General features: G+C 36.5%; 1 protein-coding gene across 5 annotated transcripts; it reads right to left on the reverse strand.

Moving 5' to 3' along the window:
* Positions 1-27070, reverse strand: LOC115982021 (serine/threonine-protein kinase TOUSLED). Of its 5 annotated transcripts, none has more exons than XM_031104510.1 (17): positions 26120-27070; positions 24869-24958; positions 24114-24203; positions 23000-23206; positions 21791-21841; positions 21295-21402; positions 21059-21103; positions 17824-17936; positions 16532-16598; positions 7690-7756; positions 6793-6890; positions 6486-6665; positions 6102-6315; positions 5718-5982; positions 2475-2529; positions 623-784; positions 1-380 (listed from the first exon to the last, which is right to left on the reverse strand). In XM_031104510.1, the coding sequence occupies exons 1-17, from the start codon at positions 26396-26398 to the stop codon at positions 285-287; spliced, it is 2187 nt and encodes a 728-aa protein (XP_030960370.1). In that variant the 5' UTR covers positions 26399-27070; the 3' UTR covers positions 1-284. The 5 variants fall into 5 exon arrangements, with proteins under 5 accessions (XP_030960370.1, XP_030960354.1, XP_030960377.1 ...); XM_031104494.1 differs by having other exon boundaries at positions 21791-21844; positions 26120-27069; XM_031104517.1 differs by having other exon boundaries at positions 6102-6312; positions 26120-27068.
* Between the last annotated feature and the right edge of the window lie 409 nt (positions 27071-27479).

The raw sequence follows: 27479 nt of genomic DNA on the forward strand, positions 1-27479 counted from the left end.
TTTAAGCAAAGAGCAGAAAAATTACAACAAATGAAATGTTATAACCCTGTACCCTAATCAAATCAAATCACAATTCACAGGGTCAAGACCACAAAAACCCCAGACACCACACCTATTGGAGCAGGGGAGAGAACCCATCAGCTACAAAGCCAGTATCTGGTAATGACTAAACCTATGTAAGCTATACAAAATTCCATACAGGTATTGCTCTGTTCAACGTTGAACAAAGGAGGAGGCATTGTAACTTCCTGCTCTTCGGCCCCTTTATCTGTGACTATACAGTATTACTTCTTTGAGTATGTGAGATACGGATCTTGCGCAATAGCTAAAACATCTGGCCTGTCAGCTTGGTTATATGTTAGACATCGACGAATTAATTCCTGTGAAAAAAAGGTATACAAAAATCCATCATTAAGCTACTCAAATTCTCCCTACATTCTCGTCTGCCATGGTAAAGTCAAGGTACTGAATCTCCCAACTATTTAGAGTAACAAAAGTTTCAACATGTAAGTTCCAGCTGAACCAACACTAAATGATTATTTCACTAATAGATTGAGCAAAAAGATTGTTTCTTTTCTTTCCCCAGCACTGAGCAAATGATTCATCAAAGGGCATAACTCACCTTTGCCTCATTTGAAACAGCAGGTCTAGAAGGGAATTCAACTTTCCTTGCTTTGATAATTGTGTCTTCACGTAGTATCCGTTCTTGTGTCTGGTCGTGCCCAAAAGGACGTCTGCCAAAAAGCATTTGGTAAAACAGAATTCCAGCAGACCAAACATCAACCTGATTTCCAAGAGATGTCATGTTAAAAAAGCTCAAAACCAAAGTGAGGAAGAAACAAGGTGAAGGAGAAACAGTATTAATTGTGTTTAGAAACCAAATGCATTAATAAGCTACCCTGTCAAGTAAAAACACTTCAGGTGAACTAACCAACTAATAAAGATCTTCTTTGAAAGCACTTGTCCATAGGGGTGTACGCGGATCAGATTGGGTGGGTATAGACCAATATTTCTATCCAATTTGTAACTAGTGGGTTGGGAAAATTTCAATCCACCACTGACCCACCAAAGTCTAAATCCGGCGGATTGGTACAAATTTTGACGGTTTCAATTTAGCGGGTTAGGCAGGTTGGGCCGGTTGACATTATTCTTTTGATAAATTACAGAGTGTATATACTTACATATAAGGATAACAAACATTGGTGCCTAAACTAACCATATTTTTTTTTTTGATAAGTAAGAATGATATACATACAAAAGTCTATTCTATACATGAAGAACATAGAGCAAACCCAGAAAAAACATAAAAGAAAACCAAACAACAGAATAATTAAAAAAGAGAAAGGGAGCTAAGAAAAGAAGGGAGAGAATCACTAGACATGAGTCCCCAAGCCCGAGACTAATCAAAAAGAATTCCACTAAAAGAAGCAAGCACCTGATCACCGGAGCTATCCAAGTCCTCCAATTCCGTTCCTTCCAAATACACAATAGGATGCACAACGGAACTAAGAGTATTACACATGCAAAATAGTATAACTAACTCTATTATTAGAAACTAAATGACCTTGAGCTTTTCATTCTAATGTTACATGTTGTTTTGTATTTGTTTGCATCTTCAGCGGATTGATTTGAGTTTGTAGGTATAGCTAGCTTTACATGTAATACCATAACATTTTTTACAATATATAAAATGGATCAAAAGACAAAAATATTTTGTAGATTTACAAGAATATATGGAACCCAAATTAAAAAGACAAACAAAATACTCAATAAAAATATAGATACAAACATTAAACAATAAAAGACATAAAAAAAATTACATTTGTGGTTGTCTAGGAGAGTACTGATGGAAGGTGAAGAATTGAAGGGATAAAAAAAAAAAAAAAAAAAAAAAAAAAAAGCTTCAATGTTGGCTGATGGTGAAGGCTAAATACAGAGTGTATGTAGTATACGGTTAAAATGAGTTTAGGGTTTCAATGTTGATTTTTTATATTTTGTTTAAGGAATTGATTACTGATTAGCTATAAAAATTGATTAGGTGAATTTATTAACTTTAAATACAAAATATAAGGTTAAAATTTTTGAATTAATATATATTTCTCTATTTATGTATAATTAAGCGGGCGGGTCGGATTATAGTGGGTTGGCAATGTTTCAATCCGTTACTCAACCCAATCTGCCATTTTGGGGGTTTAACCCACCCAACCCAAACCGCCTAACTTAATGACCGGCATGGGGTGGGCAAGTCGGATGCAAATCGGTCAGGTTTGAGGGTCAAGCAGATATTCTGCACACCCCTACTTGTCCAGATTAGACTAACAATTAGTCAATTAAGAGACCAAAATACTAATAGACCAAAAAGAAATTCAAGATTATTTAAAAAAAAAAAAAAAGTAGAACTCAGAGGCTAGGAAAGGCATTTGGTCTCCACTGTATGAATCATAAGGAAATATGCAATTCAGAAAATCCCTCACCTTCGATGATATGAGAGGTGTCTTGCTGAGCTCAAAGCACTCGGGAGGCAAATACCTGCAGGTAACAAAAAGAATAATTGGTAAGCATTACACCCTTATCCAAATAGCGAAAAAAAGATGTCATGGAGAAAATGAAAGATGTAAACCAATTCACAACACACAACAAGCTTCAAATAATCTAAAAGTGATTTCTGTTCAAACCTTTCCCCCAAACTAATCAAAATGATTACTAACAAACATTTGTTAATGACATTCATCTTCTAGTCAACAACAACAACAAAAACAAAACAAACAAACAAACAAAAAAAACCCAACAACAACAAACAAACAAAAACACTGATGCATGAGACGTAAGAAGATTATTATTTTGTATTATTTATATTTGCAAGTCAATTGTATTTTTATGTTTTAGGTCCTATTAGTTTATTAGGCTATTAGTATTTTAATTTGAAAGCAAGGTTATTTTTGTAATAAGGCAATTAGGGTTTCCTAGCCAATTAAAACTAAGGTTTAGCAATCCTTTATAAGTAACCTATTGTACTCCTTGAGGAGATAGCTGATATTTTGATGAATGAAAAAAATGGCCATTTGGTCTGGTGCTGACTCCAGGTTTACCCCAGGTGCTGACTCCTAGTGGTTTCCCTGCTTGGTGTTGACTCCAAGCAAGGCCTAGGTGTTGACTCCTAGGTCATATCCATTTATTTTATCGTTGTTTTAGTTTTATTCTGGTTGTCCTGCGTCAATTTTAGTATCAGAGCAAACACCAATCTGTTTGAAGCATCATCGCAGTCAATCCAGAACCAAAAAAAAAAAAAAAAATTGTTGAACCATCGTCACAACTCATTAGAAATCCCAATCAGAGTTACTTCTTACCACCACTAGAAGACCCCACAAAAAAAAATCCTGCCAGCACCACCACCATATCGCCACCATTTACAATTTGACACAAACATCCTAATCACTCCAAGACCCCAACCCCACGGCCACAAATCCTAAGCCCATACTCAAATCACCAAACCAGTTGCAACCACAAAGACAGAGAAGTTCTATCACCACTGACCCTGGTTCATCAATTTTTGGTCTTCCTCACGCTGGAGATCTATACACACAAGCAAGCCCCAGTTGCAGCAACTCACTGCCAGCAGCTTCGATCCCTTCCATCCTTCTCTCGCGCTGCCATGACCATCACTTGCTCGCTGCCATGCCGTAGCAAGTCCACCAGCAACCCCTCAACCCCATCTAAAAGGTAATTTGTCACCTAGATTTTTGTTTTAACCTTTAAGACTCCAGCACACTTGTTTCTAAAACGCTATCCGGCAGTTTTTGTTTCCCTTGAGAACTGCATTAATCCACCATTTCCTAACACAATACCCCCAAAAAAAGAAAAAAGAAAAAAAAGAAGGTATATCAAAAGCTCAAACTTGTCATCTAGCCCAGCCTATTCAGTCCAATTAAAACCATAGGTCCCACTTCCACTTCAACCCAGCATTTACCTGACCCAACTATCCCATTAAAAAAAAAAAAAAAAAAAAAAAAAAAAAAAAAAAAAAAAAACGCCCACAATATGATCAGCCCAGTAAACATCACTCAATAAGATTCTTGTTCATTGGGTTATTATGGCAATATCTGAAGCACCTTATTTTGATGGTTGTAAAACTAGTCCACGGGATTTTGTCTATTGGATGAATGGGATAGAGCAATTCTTTGAGCAAGCAAATTTTGTAGATAACAAAAAGGTTAGGTATGCAAAGTTGAAGTTAAAAGGTGGAGTACAAAGGTTTTGGGAGAATCTTGAATATTTCCGCTATCTACATTATGAACCTGCCATTAGTGTTTGGGAAGATATGAAAGAAAAGCTTTGTGATGAGTATTTGTCATCATACTTTCGAGCTAAGTATCTACCCCAATCTCAGTGTGGTACTTTTCAAGTTGAAGCAAATACGATGAATCCTCATCCCATTTCATGTCCTCAGCGCACTTTTGAACAATCTATCAAGGAATTATCTACCAAGGAATTAAAGGAATTATCTGTAAAGCTCATGAAAGATGTTCAAGACAGGATTGCTCAGATGAAGAAAAAGAAGACTCAAATTGATTCAATTGGGAAACCAAGGATACTTGATCACAATGAATTTATTGTTGCCTCAATAGAAGACAACATTGATGATGATATCTTGGTCATGGAGAATCCTTTAGCAACACCAAAGCCTAATGTTGACACAGACGTACGTGCCTCAACAAGTGTTGCTTTAACATGCGTGCAAGGAAATGAATCTATTGAAGAGCAACAAGGTGAAAAGATGGTGTCTAAAGAGAGTATTATGTTAGAGGGTGCACATGATGTGATATTGGAAGCTAATGAATCTGCTTTTGATCAACCTTCCTTGGTGCATGAAGACAAACAGTTTGCTAAAATAAAGAAAGTGGATAAAATAGTGCTTCCAATGGTTCAAGCTAAGATTATGTTGATTCCACACATTGATTTTGTTATTCCAGAAGAGTTTGACATGGTGGAATTCAAGATTTTTCTTTTCTCTATGCTCCCTAGGGTGATTCTAGACTTGAAGCAAGTGTTACTTGTCAGCATCCTAATCCTTCAACGCTTTAGAACTCGAGGTCGAGTTTTCTTCAACCAGAGGAGAATGATGCAGGAGACGCAAGAAGATTATTATTTAGTATTATTTATGTTTGCAAGTCAATTGTATTTTTATGTTTTAGGTTCTATTAGTTTATTAGGCTATTAGTATTTTAATTTGGAAGCAAGGTTATTTTTGTAATAAGGCAATTAGGGTTTCCCAGCCAATTAGAACTAAGGTTTAGCAATCCTTTATAGGCAACCTATTGTACTCCTTGAGGAGATAACTGATATTTTGATGAATGAAAAAAATGACAGTTTGGTCTCTTTTGGTCTGGTGCTGACTCCAGGTCTACCCTAGGTGCTGACTCCTAGTGGTTTTTCCGCTTAGTGTTGACTCCAAGTAAGGCCTAGGTGCCGACTCCTAGGTCATATCCATTTATTTTATCGTTGTTTCAGTTTTGTTCTGATTGTCCTGCGTCACACACCCACAGCTCAACCACAGTCAGACAGTAAGGAAGGTAGTTCTTAAACCTGGCTAATGCAAGTGAAGAAGTTGCATCAGAAGCAGGAGAGTTTGTCAGTTATTGATGTGCATTACTTCAAACAGAAGAGTAACACAATTCAAATAATAAAAGCAAGCATAGATGCAGATCTGCATCACTCACCAATATGTTCCAGCTCCCTGTGATGTAAGTTCCATACCCTGGGATCCAACATCTTCTTCCACAATCTTGCTAAGACCAAAATCAGTCACTTTTGCAACACCAAGCTCATCAAATAGAACATTTCCAGGCTTCAAATCATAATGGATAATTTTCTGTGTTCTTTTGTTCAAGTATACAAGGCCTTGAAATATCTGTACAATAATTATCCTAGCTTCCCTCTCAGGTAAAACAGGTGTTGCTTTAAGAACAGCATCAAGATCTTTCCCTGAGAAAAATAAGTAAAAATAAAAGAGAAAAGGGGGTAAGGTGAGGCAAATTCAAATTCATGCCCATGACCAAAGCTAGGACCACCAGATAGATAAAATAGTGAGGACCTCTACGTACCACTACAGTACTCTAAGATGGTGCAGAATGTATTCTGATCAATCTCAAAAATGTCCCAAAGCCTAACAATATGATGATGCACCAGCGTCTTGTGAATATTGTACTCCCGTATTGCATGTCGTATGTAACTTTGCTTCTTCTCTTCACTCCACTGAGCATTCAAACCATGAAGCTTACATGCAACGTATCTATGCTCTACCAAGTCGTAAGCCTGCTGGAAATTTCTTACTTCAAATCACTGCAAAAAGGTTTATCTTTACGATTGCCACTACAGGCAAAGGAATGATCTAGACTTTTGATTGAGTAACCAGAAGGCTGGTACAATTTTTGGAGGAAAATATTTAAATTTTATCAAATATCATAATGATTCAGCAAAGTTCTGACCTTGTAAACCTCGCTGAATCCTCCCTTCCCAAGAAGGTTTAGAAGGGCATATCTATGGTTAAGAATCTGAAAGTTATTAAAACGAGAACCATCCTCATCTCTTATGCGTTTCATTTCACGTATGAGCCTTCCCTTCTCCAGTTCATAGCGATCCCTCTCACGAATTATAACTTCCTCCTCCTACAGAAAATCCAATCTCAATGTCAATGGATGTACATGTATGTTAAACAAAATCTTTGCAATCATTAATCATAACAGAGGTGAAATGGAATAACCAAATCAGTTGTACTTTAACAATTGATCTTACACGTTTGATGCTGGCTATACGGGATTTATAGATCTCGTCTTGGATGAGAAAATCTTCTTCTTGTATTCCAGTTTCAGTATCAACCGTGTCTCCCTTATCTTCAAGAACCGCAAACTTGCATTAGCACTCCGAAAGTTGACAAATGACAAAGCTGTATGAAGATAATGACTATTGTGTATGTGGGTGTGGGTGTGGGTGATGGGTGTGTAAAAATATGTATCAAGAGGTAATTTAATTTAAAGTATGAACCAACAACTCCCTTTAAGGAGTTAGAGGATTGATCAGTATAGGAAGGGGATAGAAAAAAGGGTTTGACATACACAGCTATATGTAGGACCAAGAAAGCAGACAAGCAAACCAATTCAAATGGTGAAACAGCCAATCATCTGTCCGTATATACACCAGGACAGAATTGTCACTCAAAGCAATACAACATGATCAATACTATTGTTTTTATATTGGTAAATTACACTCACACCTAATGGTGTCTTGAACCCATGACTTCACCTTCACCTTGCTCTTTCAAGGGGAGGGAGGTGCCATTTGAGCTAAAACAGGATCAATGCTTACGGGCCAGAAAAGACCATCAACAAAGGGAGAGAAGAGGAAAAACTTTAGAATTACCAATTCTAAGAACACAAGCAACTACAAAGGTAATTGTTTCTACCCAGATGGTAGGTGGTACAGGCATGCACAAGCCAGCTTGGTGCAGATACTATGTGAGAGAAGGGATAAGAGGGGAATTACCAAGGGAGCTTAAATGAATAAGCACATGTCCAAATGATAAAATAGACCCAAGAGACTGTTAAAATAGTACTGGATCATAGACTCGCCACAAGTAGTACCAGAACAATGGGGAAGTAGGAATTGTAAAATTTCAAAACAACAAAATTTTACCAGACTGTCTTTTCTTCAATGATTTCCGCTGCCGCTCAATAGCCTCCTTAGCTTCAAGTAAGTGTCTCTAGTAAAAGGCATAACCGTGTTATTATAATGTCTTCTACAAATTATTAGCTTGGATTCATATTTTTAATGAAACTGAAAATAAATGGAATTTTGGGCAGCAATTCTGTGACAATGAAGCTTTCAATAACGGCAGATAATAACAACTTACTGAAAAGCACTCATGTAAAACGTGTCATAGTGTTCTGCAGGCTGAGAACCATATCAACAGTTTCCTAATAAGAGAATTCCCTCTTCAGATATTCCTAGTAATCTAAGTTATACAAGTGAACTTCCAATTCCTTCAATTTCTCCACGATTAGCAAAAAATGACCTTTTAGATGTTAATCTTCTTGCTTTCTTTGTTCCCTTTTTTTTTCTTCGCTAGTCTTTAGTATACACCCCCATGTAATAGGATGGTGCTTTATTTTGGGCTTTTTTAATGGAATTCTAATACTCATATAAATATATATATATATATATATATATATAAAAATCAAAGACAAAATGACAGATTCTGATTTATATATTAAAAACAAACATAAAACATAATCTAACAAGAATTTGGCAGTTAAAGGGTTGATGACATTTTTCTTTTTTTTGATAAGTAATAAAAATTCATTGATAAAAAAAGAGAGACACCCAAGTACACAGGGGGTATACAGGGGTGAACAAATCAAGAACAAACATTACAAAAATCAAGTAAATCCAAAATAGAAGAAAAAGGATGGTTCCTCCACAAAGAGAACCAGTCCAATAAAATTCTGAAAAATAGAAGCTTGATGTCAGGCATGAAACATTCGCTGTCTTCAAAGCACCTACTATTTCTCTCCTTCCAAATGCACCACAACAAACAATGAGGAACAACCATCCATATATCTCCATTACGATGGTGACCAAATCGACCTTGCCAACAAGCTAATAGCCTAACAACAGACATTGGCATAACCCAATAAACTCCAAATAAACCAAACACCATATCCCACAACTCCAAAGCAACCGGGCAATGAAGAAAAAGATGGTCAACAGATTCACAATTAGATTTACACATATAACACCAATCCAAAATGCAAATCTTTCTTTTCCTTAAATTGTCAATTGTCAGACATTTCCCCAAGGCAGCGGTCCAAACAAAGAAAGCCACTCTAGAGGGAATCTTCTGCTTCCAAATGCTTTTCCAAGGGAAAAACTGCTCACTATGACCAACTAGGAGATGATAGTAAGCACTAACCGTGAACTCCTTACTCTTACAAGGCAGCCAACATCTCTTATCCTCCCCAAACCCCCTTATAGGAGTGAAATAAATGGTATTGATGAAGCTCCGGAAAGCTTCCAATTCCTAATTATGCACATCCCTACAAAAATGAATCTCCCAATGGAGGACACCATTGGTGAACCTCATTAGATCCACCACACTTGCCTCTTTGCTATGACAAATCCTAAATAATTCAGGATAGCGGTCAGCGAGAGAAGAAGAATCACACCAACTATCTAGCCAAAACTGCACTTTTGAACCATCTCCAATTTCAAACAGAACAAACCGAGATAAAGAGTGCCACCCCCTTCTAATATTTTTCCACAAACTGACTCCATATGGACCAGAGGAAGAGCTAGAACACCAACCACCCCAATCACAACCATACTTCACCTCTATCACTTGACGCCAAAGAGCATCCCTTTCATGCCCAAATCTCCATAACCACTTCCCTAATAAAGCTACATTGAAAGTTCTCGGGTTCCTAATCCCCAACCCACGTAAAGCAAGCAGAAAACACACCATAGACCAATCAACCAGATGAAATTTAGGCTCATCTCCAAGGCCACCCCACAAAAAATCCCGCTGGAGCCTAGCAATTCGGTTGGCGACCGAAGCAGGAATAGGGAATAAAGAAAGAAAGTAAGTAGGAAGATTAGAGAGAGTGCTTTTAATTAAAGTGACTCTACCCCCTTGGATAAATATATTTTTTTCCAACCTGCTAATTTTCTTTCCATCTTCTCTAGAATTGGGTTCCAAATTGACTTGTCCTTAAATTTTGCCCCCAAAGGGAGACCCAAATATTTCATTGGGAGAAACCCTTGCTTGCGGCCTAAGACAGCCACCCAAAGATCCATGTTATGAACTACTCCCACAGCCACCAGCTCAGACTTATCTAAATTTACCTTCAGACCAGACACGACCTCAAACCAAATGAGCACCATACGGAGAATCAGCATTTGATCAATATTAGCATCACAAAAAATTAGAGTATCATCAGCGAAAAGGAGATGGGAAACCATCAAAGACCTTCCAGTAGAAACACCAACATTAAAACCTGACAAACGACCTTCATGGACAGCCTTATCCAACATTTTACCGATGGCTTCCATAACCAACACAAATAACAAAGGGGGACAAAGGATCACCTTGCCGCAACCCCCTTGAACTTCCAAAAAACCCATGGGGAGTACCATTAATAAGGATAGAAAAACGAACCGTAGATAAACAAAAAGAAATTCATCGCCTCCACTTAACAGAAAATCCATAACGCTCAAGCACTTGAGTAAGAAAACCCCAATTCACATGATCAAAGGCTTTCTCTATGTCCAATTTACATAACAACCCTGGCTGACCAGACTTCAATCTACTATCAAGGCATTCGTTGGCAATAAGAACGGAGTCAAGAATTTGCCTATTTAGAACAAAGGCGTTTTGGGGAGCTGAGATGATCTCTCCTAAAACCATGCGAAGACGAATAGCCAAAACTTTAACAAGAATTTTATAAACCCCCCCCAACAAGGCTGATAGGCCGAAAGTCCTTTACATCTACCGCAGCAGCTTTTTTAGGAATGAGAGCAATAAAAGTTGCATTCAAGCTTTTTTCAAACTGACTTGTAACATGGAAATGGTGGAACACAGCCATGATGTCTAATTTGAGAGTCCCCCAGCAAGCTTGGAAGAAAGCCATCGAAAAACCGTCAGGCCTAGGAGATTTATCCCCATTAAACTCCTTGATGACTTCAAAAATCTCAGCTTCCTCAAAAGGTCTCTCTAACCAAACCACATTATCCCCTGAAATCCTAGGAAAATCCAAAACATCTGGGAGAGGACGCTGCACTTGCTGTTCAAAGTATAGGTTCATATAGAAATGTTCAATATGGTCAGCAATCCTATCTTGGTTGGAAGACAAAGCCCCATCAATCATAAGGTTTTCAATACAATTATTTCTTCTATTAGAATTAGCCATCCTATGAAAGAACCTCGTATTGGAGTTGCCCTCCTTTAAATACAACACTCTAGATTTTTGTCTCCAGCTAATCTCCTCTAACAAGGTTGCCTTCTCAAGTTCAGTATGCAAAGTAGTTTTTTCCAATTTTTCCACCTCTATTAGAGAGTGATGGTCCTCTTTTAAATCTAAAACATTCAGCTTACTCCATAAAAGTTGTTTCTTGGCTGCAATATTGACAAAATTTGTTTCGTTCCACTTCTTTAGGTCTGATTTTAGAGCAGTCAACTTCTTGGCAAGAATGTAACTAGGAGTCCCTTGAAAGTGGTAATTCTCCCACTAGGACTTCACCTTATTTAAAAACCCCTCCGCCTTCAGCCACATATTCTCAAAGCGAAAAGGAATTCTCCCTCTTCGATGACTCCCACTCTCCAAAAGAATTGGGAAGTGATCGGATAACACTCTAGGAAGCCTTTTTTGGGAGAAAAGAGTGAAGTATTCTGCCAAGACCGGAGAGAAGAGAAACCAATCAATTCTAGAGGCAGAGGAAGAGTTAGACCATGAGAAAAGACCACCCTCCAAAGGAATATCCATTAGCCCATGGAGAGAAATAAAATCTGAAAAGTCGTACATGCAGCGAGTAAATCTTCCCGCCCCTAACCTCTCTGAAGGAAAACGGATAACATTAAAATCACCTCCCAAATACCAAGGCAAATTCCACCAACTGATCAAGCCAGCCAATTCCTCCCACATAAATTGACGCTTCCTATTCAAATTTGGACCACAGATACCAGTGAAAGCCCACTCAAATTGGTCACTGACGTTTTTGAACCTACACGAAATCGAAAATTGCCCCACTGCTTCCTCTATCTTTTCAACCACCCTTCTGTCCCACATGAGCAGAATTCCACTAGAAGCACCCTCAAAACCCAAATATAACCAATCTATGTAAGGACAACTCCAAATACTTCTAACAAGCCCTCTTGTAACCCATTCCAATTTTGTCTCTTGCGAACAAACGATATCAGCCCTCCAAGAATGTAAAAAATTACGAACCTTGGGCCATTTTTCCTTCTCATTTAAACCTCTAACATTCCAAGATAAAATCTTCAAATTCATTGGGGAATAATTAGAGCCCTGTCCTTACCATTACCAAATCGCCTTGAGGAAGCTGAACCATAATTGATGGAGCTAAATAAACCCCTCAATTCCCTTATTCCTTTCCTCCCTGAGCTCTTCACGGCTTGTTCGGTTTTTTCCTTAACAGCCCTTTGCTGTAACTCAGCTTCAACAGCCAACAGAAATTTGGTTGCTGGCTCTTCCAAACCTTTGAGGGATGTCCCAACAGAAGTAGGAATTTCATTAGGGAATTATATATTTTTCTAGTAAGTAAATAATTCAATTTGAAAAAAAAGGGTTAAACCAGAATTACATATAAGACCATATTTGTTATAGGGAAAAAAGGAGAAAGAGAAATATACAAAAGGAACTTATGGTGTATAGTGTATGCTGGATGTAAACCCAAAGGATCCTTGGCAAAATACGAATACAATTAATCAACAATATCACAAATTGTTGGAGATCAACTCACATCCAAAGATCTCCAATAAAATAAAGATCCCACAAACTGAGATTGGAGTTCCTCTATGGATAAATACACATCTTTGGACGTCCTCCTATTTCTCCCCCTCCATACATTCCACATTAAGCAAAGAAGAACAACCTTCCTTCCAAACTCTACACCAGAAGGTCTTAGAGCTATATCACTAACACAGAAACACTCTTATCACCTGATCACCACCTTAGAAATTCACCCCCAGTCAGCAATCCACACAAAAGACACTATCTATGTAGGAATTTTTACCCTCCATACTGGCTTCCAAAGAAACCTAAGGATGCAACACCTCTCAAAGCCTCACAAAACTATTGGAAACTAAAGCACCATTCTTATCCAGTTGCCAGTGCATCTAATCCTCCATACCCACATAAGTCTTGGCCGAGTTCAGCAATTCAAATAAATTGGAAAACATTTCCAGCTCCCATTCTTAAGCTAGTCAGCTGGTCTCACAATTATAGGAATCCAGTGTACAACACCATTCCATATCTCCACGTAATCCAATACCATTGCATCTTTTATTAGCAACTAACTAGCATCTTGATACTATGATTAATGCTTTCTTTAATTAATTATGGAAAACATCCACGCATACTATTGTATGCTATGTCATAAATACTCCAACATATGGCTTATGATTATAACTAAAGCTAAAGCAAATTAAATTGATGTCACTAGCACTTTCTCAGTAATATGTTTAGAACTTTGAAGAAGAGTAAATATAACAACTAGGCATCTGGAGTCTTCACCTATATAATTTTCCTGGACCAGATGACTTTTTTAATACCAAATCTATAACATTTTAACTATTACTTCTTATGCAAATAAAAATAAATAAATAAAGAAGAAGAAGCTTCAGTGGCCCTCATAAATGTAAAAAAATTAATAATAATAATTAATTGATCTAATTATGGAAATGAAAAAGACATAGCAAAAAGGTTACAAAAATTGCTATTGGCCATCACACAGGATTAAAACACTATCAATTATTCAATATGATCACAAAAGATGATCATAACATGAGTTCAACCTAACCCTCCAACTCTTATTCTTAAGATGATCCTAACAAGAACACAAAATTTTTTCACCGTATTGCTAATTCGCATAGAAGAAGCAATACCATCAATAGGCTTATGGTGGATGGAGAGTTATCCACGGATCCCAGGATCATTGAGGGGTGCATTTCTCAATTTTATAGGCAGTTATACTTGGAAAGTGAGGTCCATAGACCTCTTTTGGATGAGGTTGTTTTTTCTAGCATTTCTGAGGAAGATGCTAGTTGGCTGGACAGGCCCTTTGATGAGGATGAAGTTTTTAGAGTGGTCCATGATTTCAATGGTGATAAAGCGTCAGGTCCAGATGGTTTTTTTATGGCATTTTTTCAGTCTTGCTGGAGCTTGATGAAATCTGATATTATGAACGTGTTTCATAATTTTCATGCCCATGCAGTGTTTGAAAAGAGTCTCAATGCTACTTTCCTTGCTCTCATTCCTAAGAAAAATGATACCGTGGATGTCAAAGACTTTCGGCCTATTAGTTTGGTGGGAGGGTTGTACAAGATTATCGCTAAGGTGTTAGCCAATCGAATGCGAAGGGTGGTTCACGGTCTTATTTCAGAATCTCAGAACGCCTTTATAAAAGGTCGTCAGATTTTGGATTCTGTCCTTATTGCTTCTGAGTGTTTAGACAGTAGACTGAAGGCAGGGGTTCCAGGGGTGTTGTGCAAATTGGATATTGAGAAAGCTTATGACCATGTGAATTGGGAGTTTCTCTTGTTTTTGTTACAGCAGTGTGGTTTTTCTGACAAGTGGAGAAGATGGATCAAGTGTTGTATTTCAACTGTTAAATTCTCCATTTTGATCAATGGTTGTCCTTTTGATTTTTTTGGGAGTTCTAGAGGACTGAGGCAAGGTGATCCATTATCCCCTTTTCTCTTTGATATTGTCATGGAGGCCTTGAGCCTTATGTTGGACGCAGCTACTGTGTCAGGTCAGTTTTCGGGCTTCTCAGTGGGGAATGCTTTTGGTTCCTTGTTGACGGTGTCCCATTTGTTGTTTGCGGACGATACTCTTGTTTTCTGTGATGCTGATAGCAATCATATAACAGCTCTGCGTGAGATTCTCTCTAGATTTGAGGAGGTGTCAGGGCTAAAAATTAATCTAGGTAAGTCTGAATTGGTTACTGTTGGGGATGTGCCTAATCTGCATGAGCTAGTGGAGATTTTGGGCTGTAGAGAGTCTGGTCTTCCGTTGGGTGCTTCCTTTAAAGATAAGACGGTTTGGAATCCTATCTTGGAAAAGATGGAGCAAAGGCTAGCTGGATGGAAGAGACTGTATTTATCTAAGGGGGGCAAGGTTACCCTTATTAAGAGTACTCTTTCTAGCCTGCCTACTTATTTTCTTTCTCTCTTCCCTATTCCAGTTAAGGTGGCCAAGCGGATGGAGGAATTACAAAGAAACTTTCTTTGGAATGGTATTGGTGACGAACGTAAACTTCATTTAGTTAATTGGTCGAAGGTATGTAGGCCAGTGACGAATGGAGGGCTAGGCATTCGGTGCTTGAGAAGGTTTAATTCTGCCTTATTAGCAAAATGATTGTGGCGGTATGGTGTGGAGAATGATGCCCTTTGGAGAAGGGTCATTGGGGCGAAGTATGGGAATGAGGGGGGTGGTTGGTGTACAAAATCCGTGTCTGGGGCATATGGTGTTTGTTTGTGGAAGTCCATTAGAAGAGGCTGGCTGAATTTTCTAAGGTCCTTCAGTATGATGTGGGTGATGGTACTCGTGTTAAATTTTGGGAGGATGTGTGGTGTAGGGATCGTCCTCTTAAGGAGGCGTTTCCAGATCTATATAATATTAGTAGGACAAGGGATGCTTCGGTTTCTGAGGTTTTGTGCTATGCTAACGGGAGTATTTTTTGGGACTTACAATTTCGTCGCTTAGTGAATGATCAAGAGTTACAATCTTTGGATTCGTGTATGGTTTTGATCTATTCCACTAAGGTACGAGGTGTTGGTTCTGATAAACTTTGTTGGAAGTTGTCCAGCAGTCGGGGTTTCACGGTGAGCAAGTATTATAACTCCCTTTCCCCCTCTTCCGCCATTTCTTTCCCGTGGAAAATGATGTGGCAATCGAAGGTTCCCCCTCGGGTAGCTTTTTTCTCTTGGACTGCAGCTTTAGGCAAGATTCTAACTATTGATAACCTTCGGAAAAGACATTTTGTTGTCCTTGAGTGGTGCTTTATGTGCAAAAGGTGTGGGGAATCTGTAGATCATCTCCTCCTTCACTGTCCTTTGGCTTATGAGATGTGGAGTATGGTCTTTTGCTTGTTTGGTATTTGTTGGGTGATGCCGCAAAGGGTAGTGGATTTGTTGGATTGTTGGTCTTGTAACTTCAGGCGTCATCGTAATATTGTTATATGGAGGATGGTGCCGCACTGTTTGTTGTGTATCTGGCGGGAACGGAATGCTAGAAGCTTTGAGGGTCGTGAACGGTCCATTCTTGAGTTTAAGTCTTTTTTCTTTTTTACTCTTCTCAAATGGTGTTTAGTTATACCATCTTTTTATTGTTTTTCTCTTCCTGTTTTGTTTGATCATTGTAATTTGGTTTCTTGAGGTGTTTGCCTTTCTAGTACATTTCCTATGTACGGGGCTGTGTTCTTCTTTAATATATATTTTCCTTTACTTATCAAAAAAAGATCCTGACATGAATGGATGACAGCCACAGAACAGTATTCTTTTTCAAATTTAATTGAGCTGATTGATCTTTATAATTTTCATTGATAGTTGTTGGTTTATCTCTTATAGACTTTCCATGTACAAGATTCCCTATTGCCCTTTCTTAATGAATTATTTACTTACTAAAAAAGCAAACTCTTATGAGGTGGAGATGTCATTGGATTCAAACAAAATTGGCACATGAAGAAAGTTCAGAAGTAACCAAATTTATTGAAGTAAAAATAAAGACTAGAAACAACATACAAGATGAGAGTTAAGATCTTTTAACACTTGCCCTTCTTCCCATGTCTCCGATATGACAGTTCCAGCTCTGCAATCCACAAGAGAACATGATCAATCCGATATAAAGAAAAAGATGGAAATATGTGCAAAGATTAGGAAAGTTCCAATTTATTTGGAAAAATGACTTTCTTCAGCATTGAAGGCTGCAAGAAATTTCCCACAACCGCCCCCCCCCCCCCCCCCCCCAACAACCCCTCCCCAAAAATAGAAAAAAGCCTACATGAACATTCTCTAAGATGGTAACAATATGAAAATATATATATACACACTCACTATTATTGTAGCAAGAAGGAGCTAGTTTATATATCAAAATATTTCAAGAATATGGTCTAATTTTAAACTGCTTAGCCATTAGGGGTGAATGCCCCTAGATTACTCAGCAACTGGTTTTGGTGGGTGGAGTCAGTGCCCAAAGGTTTCACTAGCTAGAAGTCCAAACGGCTCTTTTCTAAAAAAGTTCACTACGTTATCAAATTTTTTTTAAAAAAAGTTTAATTTTATTATTTTAGAGGTAATCTGGTAATTGCTGGAATGGACTACACCAAAAGCCCATGAGTCATTTTATGTTTTGGATCTTCTTCCTCCTTTTTTTTTTTCTATTTTATTTTGGTAGTTTTCAACTTGGTTTCAGAGTTTCCAAATTACTTTTATGTTTAGTCAGGAATCCTGCTACTTGTTTGGAAACATTTAACAATAGCCTATGCAAAAAAGCATCTACATCACGTGATCACCTTCTCCTTCCTAGGGGTCATCAATTAAGAAACCTAGGTTTAATTACCTAGGCTTTATCATTTCTTTTTCTCTTTCGATTCACTGTTGAGCTAAAATTACAAATATATGTAGTTACAAGCTACAATATCACCACAAATTTTGTTGGTAAACTTCACCCCAATTCGTAACTGACATAGGTCTCCTCTGGGGAACAGAGATTAACCAGAAAGATTGGAAGGAAAATAAGTGGAGGGGCAGCAACAAAGCATATAATATATAGCATGTACTACTCATTATTTTTTTTTTCCCAAAATATGAATATTAAAGTCAAATCTCTACAAAATGATGGCTAATAATTTTACATGATTGCTTTTGTTTTTCTTTGATTTCTTTCTGCAATCATATATAATTAATACCAAGTTTCCACTTTCCATTTTGACAATATTCTCTCGTACTCTCTCGCTCATCATTATCACCAAACAAGGCATTCCAAATTTATTCCATGTACAGTTATTAGAAGCATAAATCAATTAACGTAGTACCTGATTACACCCACATTGCCAAGTCTCAAAGAGTCCTGCCGTACCTTCATCCTAGCTTCTTGTCTCTCAGCTTTTGAAACAGATATCAGTAGATCAGATATTATTTTGATTCTCTGCATAAGAGTGGACAACAAAAATACAAGAGAAAACCGAAATCAGTTACGGTCACAAGAACGTGCCAACCAAATAACTAGTGGACATTACTTTTTTCTTGTTGATATGTAACTAGGGGACATTACACTTATCCAAAAAAAAAGCAACTAGTGGACATTACTTTACACGGTGCATCTTGTCTCAAAACCATGGAAGATATAGAAACCTTGTTCTAAGATGTTTTAGAAAGCTTTTTTTTTCAAATGAAGGAAGCAATGCCCAGGATAGAATTTAATGATTTTGTCCCACCAAACTAGCTTTATCGCTGTTCCTTCAAAAATCCCTCACATGTGAAAAGAAACAATCATAAAAGACAAGATTCATGGTAAAATACATCAGCCAATATTAGTTGCAATTTTCCGAAGAATCAAGCAACCCCCCCCCCCCTCCCCAACCCTCGGGGAGGGGGGAATCACAATAAGTGTTAAAAGAATCAATATAAAAAATAATTTTTTATAAGCCAAATACATTTCATAATACAGCGATGCGGGAAAAATCAATATAAGGCATTTAATTTAAATATGTAACAAATCAATCATAATCTTAAGTTTTATGGAAAACACTAAGATTATCATTGCATGCTTGCCTAAAGTTTCTTGCATGGCTGGAAATGAAAAGGATGAGCTTAACTCTATGCTCGACTCTGCCCCTTATAGATCAACAGATCATGAATAACTATCAAGGTTGGAGCTTTTTCAGTAAAAATAATTTGGATGTTTTCATTTCCATCTCAGGCTTATTTCCTTTTTACAGGAAAAGTTCCCATCCTTCTAACCTTTCTCTAGAGTCGATGACAATTCATAGATATTAGCTTGACACCATAAAAAGAATATATATATATATATATATATATATTAAAAAATCAACACAGAGCTTCATTTCTTCTATAGTTTAGCCCAATTGAATTAGAAGTAGATATACTTTTCCCCAATAATTGAATTTCACATCATCAACTACAGATGAATAGTAAATAAGATTAATAGACTCTTTATGGATAGGATTCAAAGTCATTTACTCTTTCTATGTACTCATTGATGGAGTTTCTAGACTCTTTACAGTTTTGCCGCTAATATCACGGCTAGTATCTCTTTTCATTCTCTTTTTCTCCCTTTTCACTTTGCTGTTTTTTTTTTAGTTTTGTATACTTCCTGTTTATGCTTTCAATTTCTAATGAATTGCATTTATACTTATCCAAAAAAATAACTTAGAAATTAAACAATCACAAACCAGTTTCTTATGCATAAAAGGTTTTTTTTTTTTTAAGGAAAAAAAAGGTAATTTTCTATGCATTCTATAAGCCCAATTAAAAATCAACACATTACGTTCTTGGTGTAAGATAATCTAGGTCAAAGCATAGAAGCAGAAAGCTTGTTTCATCTTGGTACGCTAAATCAAAGAAATTTTTTTTTTGGGGATAAGTACTGAATCTTTTTTGATAAGTAACAGGAAAATATTATTCAAAAGAGAAGAAAAACAGTGCAACCACTGTACACTAGTTACATGGGTTGTCAAAGAGTCAATGAAAAGTGCTTAAGTCCAAAAAATCCAGCATAGTAGAGAATGAATGACTACTTAAAGCAGCCATCCAATCATACAGATTGGAAATAATAATGGTTTCATTTCTGAGGGTAAGCACTCTATTCCTTCAAATGTGCAATTGTTGCATTTTCTCCAAAGAAGCCACATATCACATAGAGGTATAGTACCCCAAATATCCACATTGCGATGCCCACCAAATCCCCTTTCCAACACTCCAAAGAATTGCAAGCCAAAAATATGTAGAATGAATATATCAACAACTGAAGGCATGTTCACAAGAAAAAAGGGCAAGTAAGAACTCAGGAAAATTAAAGTGAGTGAAATCTATCCAAAATAAATAATAAAGCAAATGACACTATTGTGGTGCAACCATTGTGTGGATAGATTAAGTTGGGGGAGGGGGGTCAAACTTGGGAGTCTAGGCTACCTGTCCATTGGAGAGACCAAGAGGTGCCAACTGACCTAAGCGTCCTTGTAATTAAGGGAAAACTCAAGAATAAGAGTCCACTGTAATTAATTACATTATTAGTTTTTTATTTTTTTACTTTATTGGGTTTTTTTTTTTTTTTTTTCAATTAGAGGGTCTTTCGTAGTTCTATAATTGTCAGATGTGAGTTATAGTTGTGGGCCTTCAATATATATATATATATATATATATTTTTTTTGATAATTAACAAAAAATTTATTTAATAAAAAAAAAAGGCAGAGAGAAAAACAAGGCAGAGAGAGTAAAGCACCACTTCAATCCAACAAAGTACGGAGGAGGAAGGCTTTAATTTCTAGGATATTTCAATTCAATTAGGATTCTGTTTATTAGTCAATGTAGAAGTTCTAATTCTATTAGGAAAATTTAAGATTTAGAATCTATGTAAGCGTATTATTATAATACGCAAATATATGGAGTTGATTATTAAAAATATTTTGTTTTGAGCATTATGACACATTACTCTTATTATGTTTTTTTTCTCCTTTTATGTTCTCTCTCTCTTATTTTTTTATATTCAGTCTCAATACTAACGACACTGTTCACATGCATTGTTCACAAATTGAGGGGAAATTCGATTTTAGTTTCTTCTCACCTCTTTTGCAACCTTAAATCAAATCTATTCTCTTACCTACCAAAATCCTAGTCATTCTTGAATCGTAACTCTTCTTTCTAGTGTTCTAAAATCTAAATCCACATATTTTCCTAAACAGAAACCCACACAACACACAGGCATATATAGATAGATTTCCTAAATCTGCCATGTGTCAACCATTGTGGTTTATATAAAATATGCATATGTTCATATCTTCTCAGTTTCCTTGTGCAACTGTTGTCCCTAATCCAGTATGGCTCTTCTGTAAGAGTTTAGCAAAATTTTGGTGTCACTGCACTCTTCATCTTGTGCACATCTTTTAGTTTTTGTTGGAAACCAAATGAACCACATGGTTTGACAATATGTAAAACACCATTTTTTAATTGAGAAACGTCATAAAATAAGAGAATCCTATATAAAATTAGAAGTTGAAAATTCACAATCAAGGCCCTTAATAAACAAACCTTGGGCTTCATTTGCTGTTCGTGATCTTTGAGGTCCTTCAATTCCTGCCAGAAATCACAATTAAATAAGAAACTTCATTAAACAAAAAGAAGGTGCTGTATCACAGTCTCACAAAAGAACAAAGTCATTCTAAAAGACTAATGTCAAAAAATCGGTACCAGTTTAAAATATAAATTGTATTACCCTATAACATGTATAGTAAGTTTTTCACAACTATTGACTGCCATTATACTACCTTTTCTAACTGGCGGCAAAGATTTTGATAATCAGTAGCCTCTTGATGTGATTTACGCAATTCCTCCTCTAGCGCTGCAACTTTTGCTCGTAAAGATGCAACCTCCTCCTAATTTAATTTGACAAAAAATCAATTGAAAAGTGAGATAAAAATCTTCTTCTTCTTCATTTTTGCATCTGAGATATACTTAATAAATGACAGCTCTTCCTTTTTTTGATAATTCGATAGTTGGGTAAGGAGAAATTTGACCTCTAGACATCTCCATTTAAAACACTAAAAGGTGCCCGTTGAGCAACAAAGTTCTTGGCATAAATGATAGCTCTTCCTTTTAAAATAATTTAAAAATAAAATTTAAAAAAAAAAAAATCAAGTAGTACGCATACAAAATTTCCTCCTTTTTGGTTTATTTAATATTATTTGGCAAAACAGCAGCAGAACATATTCTTAAAACATAATTCCAAAACAATTACAATACACCAAAAACCCTTCATCTAACCTCTAATGGAGAGCGATTCTCACTCCAAAACTGCTCTTTCGGCTTGCCATCCTGCTAAAATAAGAGGGGAAAGGGAATGCCAATTAATGAACAGCCAAAATTTAATGTTCTTTTTTTATTATTATTAGTAAGTGACACACGCTTAGTGGTTTTGGAACCCACAATCTCACCCTCCACAATTCTTGTAGTTAGAGAAAAATACCATTTAAACTAGAGGTAATTGGTAAAAACTTAGTGTCCGTTTGGTTTGCGTTTGCGTTTTTGGCCCTTTTTTTTTTTTTTTAGGATGAACAGTGCAAGTAGGCAAATGAACAGTGACCCATGTGTGAACAGTACTTTTTTATTATTTTTTTATTATTTTCAAATTTCAGTTTTCAGCAAAATAAACGGTATCCAAATGCACACTTAATGTTAATTTCTACCAAGCATCCCTAAAAATAAGAACACAGTACAAGCAACATCTAACACATTCCATGTCCTTTCAGATAAGCATATACACACTTTTCATCTCCTTGCACATATCGAGGCTCCAAAATGATTACAAAGACATATGGCAAACACCAACCCCCATACTTGTCATTTTCAGTACCTAACTGCTGCTTTCTATGTTAATCCACTTTCTTTTATTTTACTAACACAACATCAATCATGAGAGCTGTGGGAAAAGTTCCCATAATATTCAAAAGTTAAAGAAAAACGTCCCTAACTATTCTACCTAGAGGAGGCCAGTTTAAAAACTTTCCTAAGCATTTTCCACCCACCTAAGAGTTTCTAAATTGCAAGAGCAAGACATGTCAATCCTGTTAATTTCAGCATCCATATGAACAGTATATATTTTACTGCTTTCTCACTTATCTGGTAACATAAATTTGATTTCAAACAAACTCTAAAGCCAAAAATTGTCTCATTACAAGTAATTACCAGCCAATGAAGTAAGTATCATCTGGTTGAACAAGATATTGCAAATTGCTGCTCCAATAATAATCCTTTTTTATAGGTTTAATCATAATCAATGTCCGGTCATAACAAAATCATTAATGTTCAAATTGCCATTCAAATTATACAGATAATTTGTAATTTTCTCTTACAAATTAATTAATACAAAATCAAGATAATGAAATCAATGACAATAAGATGAAGCTGAGGGTGACAAAAATTACAGAAGAGATAAGGAATTAATATAAAAACAGTTCGGACCAATGAGCATACCTTATGATATGAGTTCTCAAGCTGACCATTTGAAGGTGAACAAGTTGAAGAAGAAATCTGTGATTTTGTCTGATCATTAGCTCTAGAACCACGCCCCCGACCTGAAACAGAGTGCCCCCTTCCACGACCTTGTTTTTTTCTATTTAAATCAGAATTGGCCTTGGACTCCACATTTTCAACAACCATTTGCCTCCCATCACCCATTGCCTGAAAGGTTTTTTCCCCACCCATTACCCGTTAGTATGCAATCCATTTTCTTTCAAAAAACTTAGTGGAAGCTTGTGTGTGTGTGTGTGTGTGTGTGTGTGTGTGTGTGCCCACATGCGTGCAAGCTTGTATAATTGCAAAAACTCATCCTGCAGATCACCTAAGCTTTTGCCATGGCCTGCTCCTTGAAAACAGAATCAAAATACTCTTTCTTCAACAATCCATATTAGCATTCCATAAAAACAAACAACCAAGCCTCAGTCCCAAAATTCGCATTCCATAAATGTATTTCTTATTTGGGTGCATTTGACACTTTATTTATTTATATTGATAAGTAGGATTTGTTTTATTGCAAAAAGACTACTCCATGTAGAAAGGACATAGAGTAACCTAAAAAATACACAAGAATAGAATTATGTAAAAAAGGAAAAACAACTCTATAACCTCAGGGAGAGAACTAGTACTAGTGAATCCCCATGCTCTAGACCAATCAAATAAAGAACCACAAAACAAAGCTACCAATGGAGCATTTGACACTTTAATTTTGAAGGCATTAATTTTACATTTAATGCATCCACTATCAATTTACCATTTAAATTGAGTTTTACCCAACATTGACTTCAATCTTTATAATATGCGATGTTTCAAGTGACCTTTCTATTTTTGAAACTACACCTGTGTATGTGTGCGCGCACATGTGCGCACATATGCGTGTGAGTGCGTGCACGCAGATATGTGTGAGTGAGTGCGTTTAAGAACTTTGAGGTAATGTTGATACAAACACACACACATGGAAAGAGAGGCTACAAAACAAGCAACTACAAGCAGTAAGCCACATTACTCAACCAAAAAAAAAAGTAGCTATACAAAAGTTTCCACCAAATTAACTCATCAAACAAGAACCTACCTCAACATTTTCAAAAACAGTTGAGTTATCATCTTCTTGAAGTTTACGGTGCTTTTGAGTGTTCGCTTGTATTAGAAACTTTCCTCCATTCTGACAGGTCAATTTTATCAGTCAGAAAACTGAAATTTACAGTCACATATTTGTTAATATGTGGCCCACAAATTATAAAATTTGACCAAAAAATAATATCTTTCAGCAGACCAAATGAGACAAACGCTTTCTTTTTTATCATAAAGTTACATGTATCTAAAAGGGTTTGAACTCACAATTTCACCCTCCACCTTGTTCTCATGGGAGGAGAAAGTACCTTTTTATCTAAACTTCATTGGCAACTTTTTTTTTTTTTTTTATAAGTAAGAAAAAACGTTTATTAAACAAAGCCACTTCATGCAAGGAATGAAGTAGCAAAATACAAAATATATACAGAAAAACAAACCATGTACAAGTCATTGGCAACTAATTATGACCACATAAATAAAATAATTAACATTGCAGCAGTTATTGCTGTGAAAATACATATAAAATTCTAACATAAAAAGGAAAACTAATTAGTAATGCTTCTAAAAACAAGATATGCAAAACACATGGGCACACAGTCCATACGTGGGCACATCCCTAAGCAAGTAAGGAAACCACCGCATAAACAAAAATTCCCAAAAATGCAAATGATCATGCATGTTTATATCACGGGCAGTGATCCACAATCAATCATCGCAAAGTTCCCACCATATTAACTCATCAAAACAAGAACCTACCTCAACACGTTCAAAAACATTTGAATCATCGTCTTCTTTGAGTTTTTGGCGCTTTTGTGTGTTGGCTAGTATTAGAAACTCCCCTCCATTCTGCATAGAACAATGCCATCAAAGTCAGAAAAAAACATAATAATAGTAATATACTCATTCAAGTGTATTTATGAATATATACGCATGTTTATGCCTATGAATATATGTATATCCATGTGTATGGTGAATCAAGTCATAAACATGACAAAATATGCAACATTGATTGCCAAGATATTACATATTAATTTTAACTTAAAAAGGAAAACAAATTATTAAAGTTTCTAAAACTACAAGATTACTAACATATTCACACATAGGTCACTATGGCATACTCCTAAGCAAGCATAGAACCACCCCATAACCTAAAATTTCAATTTTTTTTATTTTTATATTACATAGGGAACCTTTCTAAAGAAGAGCCTTTGGACACGCCTCTAGCCAGTAAAACCTATGGGACAACTGACCCCACCCACCAGAACCAATTGACAATAAATGCAAATGGGCCGTGCACATGATGTCAAGAAATTACGAGTTAATTACACAATCAATATCATCCATATCACCCTTAAATAAACCATAGCACATTCAGTAAATTAATAATTGAAACTTAGTTACTACAAATATTTTTTATCGGTACAATTCAAATACTCATGCAAAGTTTGTTACTTTGAACCTTTAGCAAGATGCTTTTTCAAGATATAAACGCCCTGGGAATGGCGACGAAAGGGGTTAACTGGTTTATGCATCCTAAAATGCCAAAACTCCAATCCTACAAGCCCCTCAATCCAAAACCTTGAGATCCATATAATTTCATCGATTGGTGCAATATCTACACACATGCTTCGCAACAGCAACAGGGTCCTAGATCATACTTAGCAGAGATAAAATAGTCACTAGATCCATCATTGTGAATGACAAAACACCCTAGTTCAATTTTATCGATTCACAACACTAAATTATGCAATTGTAATACGAAAACTAAGACTGTAGTCTAAACTCTAAATCCAACACTATAGGTACCAACTTGTCTAACATTGTAATCAAAAAAATGATTGAATATATCACAATACATAACTAGTACATATAATATATCCCTAAAAAATTCAAATTCCAATCAATTAATCAACTGCAAGTTCAATTCAAATTCAATGTATTCACTCAATCACCAACCAGAACTACAGACATTGCTCTAGAACTGGACTATAGAGTCAAGAATCTCACATCGTCGTCGTCGGAATCACTCGAACTCAACGAGGCGGCCAAGCCGTCAATTCCTCCTCCGAATTTCGCAGTTGCTGCAGAAGAAACAGACTGCCAAGCGGGCTGCTGCTGCTGTTGCTGTGGCGGCAGAACCGGTTGTTGCTGCTGCTGCTGAGGCTGCGGGGCAGAGGAAGCTTTGCCGATCATTCGAGCCTCGAGTTTGGCCATTTTAGTGGGCAAGGACTGGTCGGACTGGTTGGAAGAGTTGGAAGAGAAATGTAGAAGCATGTCCTCTGACATTGCTACTGTTTGTGTGCAGAGAGAGAGAGAGAAGAACAAACAGTGATTCTTCAGAGCATTTGAAGTAAACCCTAGAATTTCTACAATGTTTGGTTTGGGGATTCAGACTTTCAGTACATAAACACAAAAACAAAACAAAACGAAAAAAAAAAAAAAAACTAAAACAAAAAAAAACCAAAAGCAGTTTTAGTCCTTTTGGAAGTAAACTCAACAAAACTAAAACACTTTTGAGAGAGAATTAGGGTTTGGGATTTTGGTAAAGGAAGGAAGAAGTGAATGAATCAAAGGGAATGAGGAGTGGAGAAGGGATTTGGAATTGGAATTTGGAGAGGAGGGAAGTGAAAACTGAATGAGGCCTTTTTTTGTGTTTTTGTTTTTTTTGTGCGCGTGAAGTTGTGTTTGGTTCGGTGGTGACGTATTTGGTTGAGAGTGTTTTTACTTTTTTTTTTTTGGCAAGAAATTGGTTTCTACGGATTTGAAGAGAAAATAAGGTAAGGAAAGACAAAGAAATGGAAATGTGGGGTGTGAGTAGGGCTAAGAGAAAAAAAAAGGTAAGTTGGATTCAAAGGGAAGATGTGAAATTGGCGTACCCTAAATCTAGGGATTGCAGTTTGGGAATTTGGGTTTGGGACAATTGGTTTTGGTGATTAATATGCCTTAGTTATGGGCATTATTGTTTTGTTAAACCCGTATGGGGAATCCTATGTTTATATGTGATTTTTTTAAGTTTTTGCTTGTGGAAATAGAAAACATGATGAGTGAAAATAAAAAATTGTAAAAAGAATTTGACAAAATTTTTGTGGGTTAGAAAAGTCAACAGTTGCATCACTGACCGTTTATTTTTCACTCCATGAATTAAATGGTGAGCTTGTATGATGAGATGGCAGGGGCCCCCTTTATCTTCCTTTTTATGGTGTCTCCACAAACTTACACGTGCAAGTTAGATGTTATTCCACATGCATGCGCCACACGCGCATCGATACTTTGCTAATTTCTTGCACAAAATGGATTTTTTTTTTTTTTTTTGATAGGGCACAAAATGGATTTTATTTATTCTATTCTATTCATCTATTGTATAAAA

Source organism: Quercus lobata, chromosome 1, assembly GCF_001633185.2.
Source record: "Quercus lobata isolate SW786 chromosome 1, ValleyOak3.0 Primary Assembly, whole genome shotgun sequence".
NCBI lineage: Eukaryota > Viridiplantae > Streptophyta > Magnoliopsida > Fagales > Fagaceae > Quercus > Quercus lobata.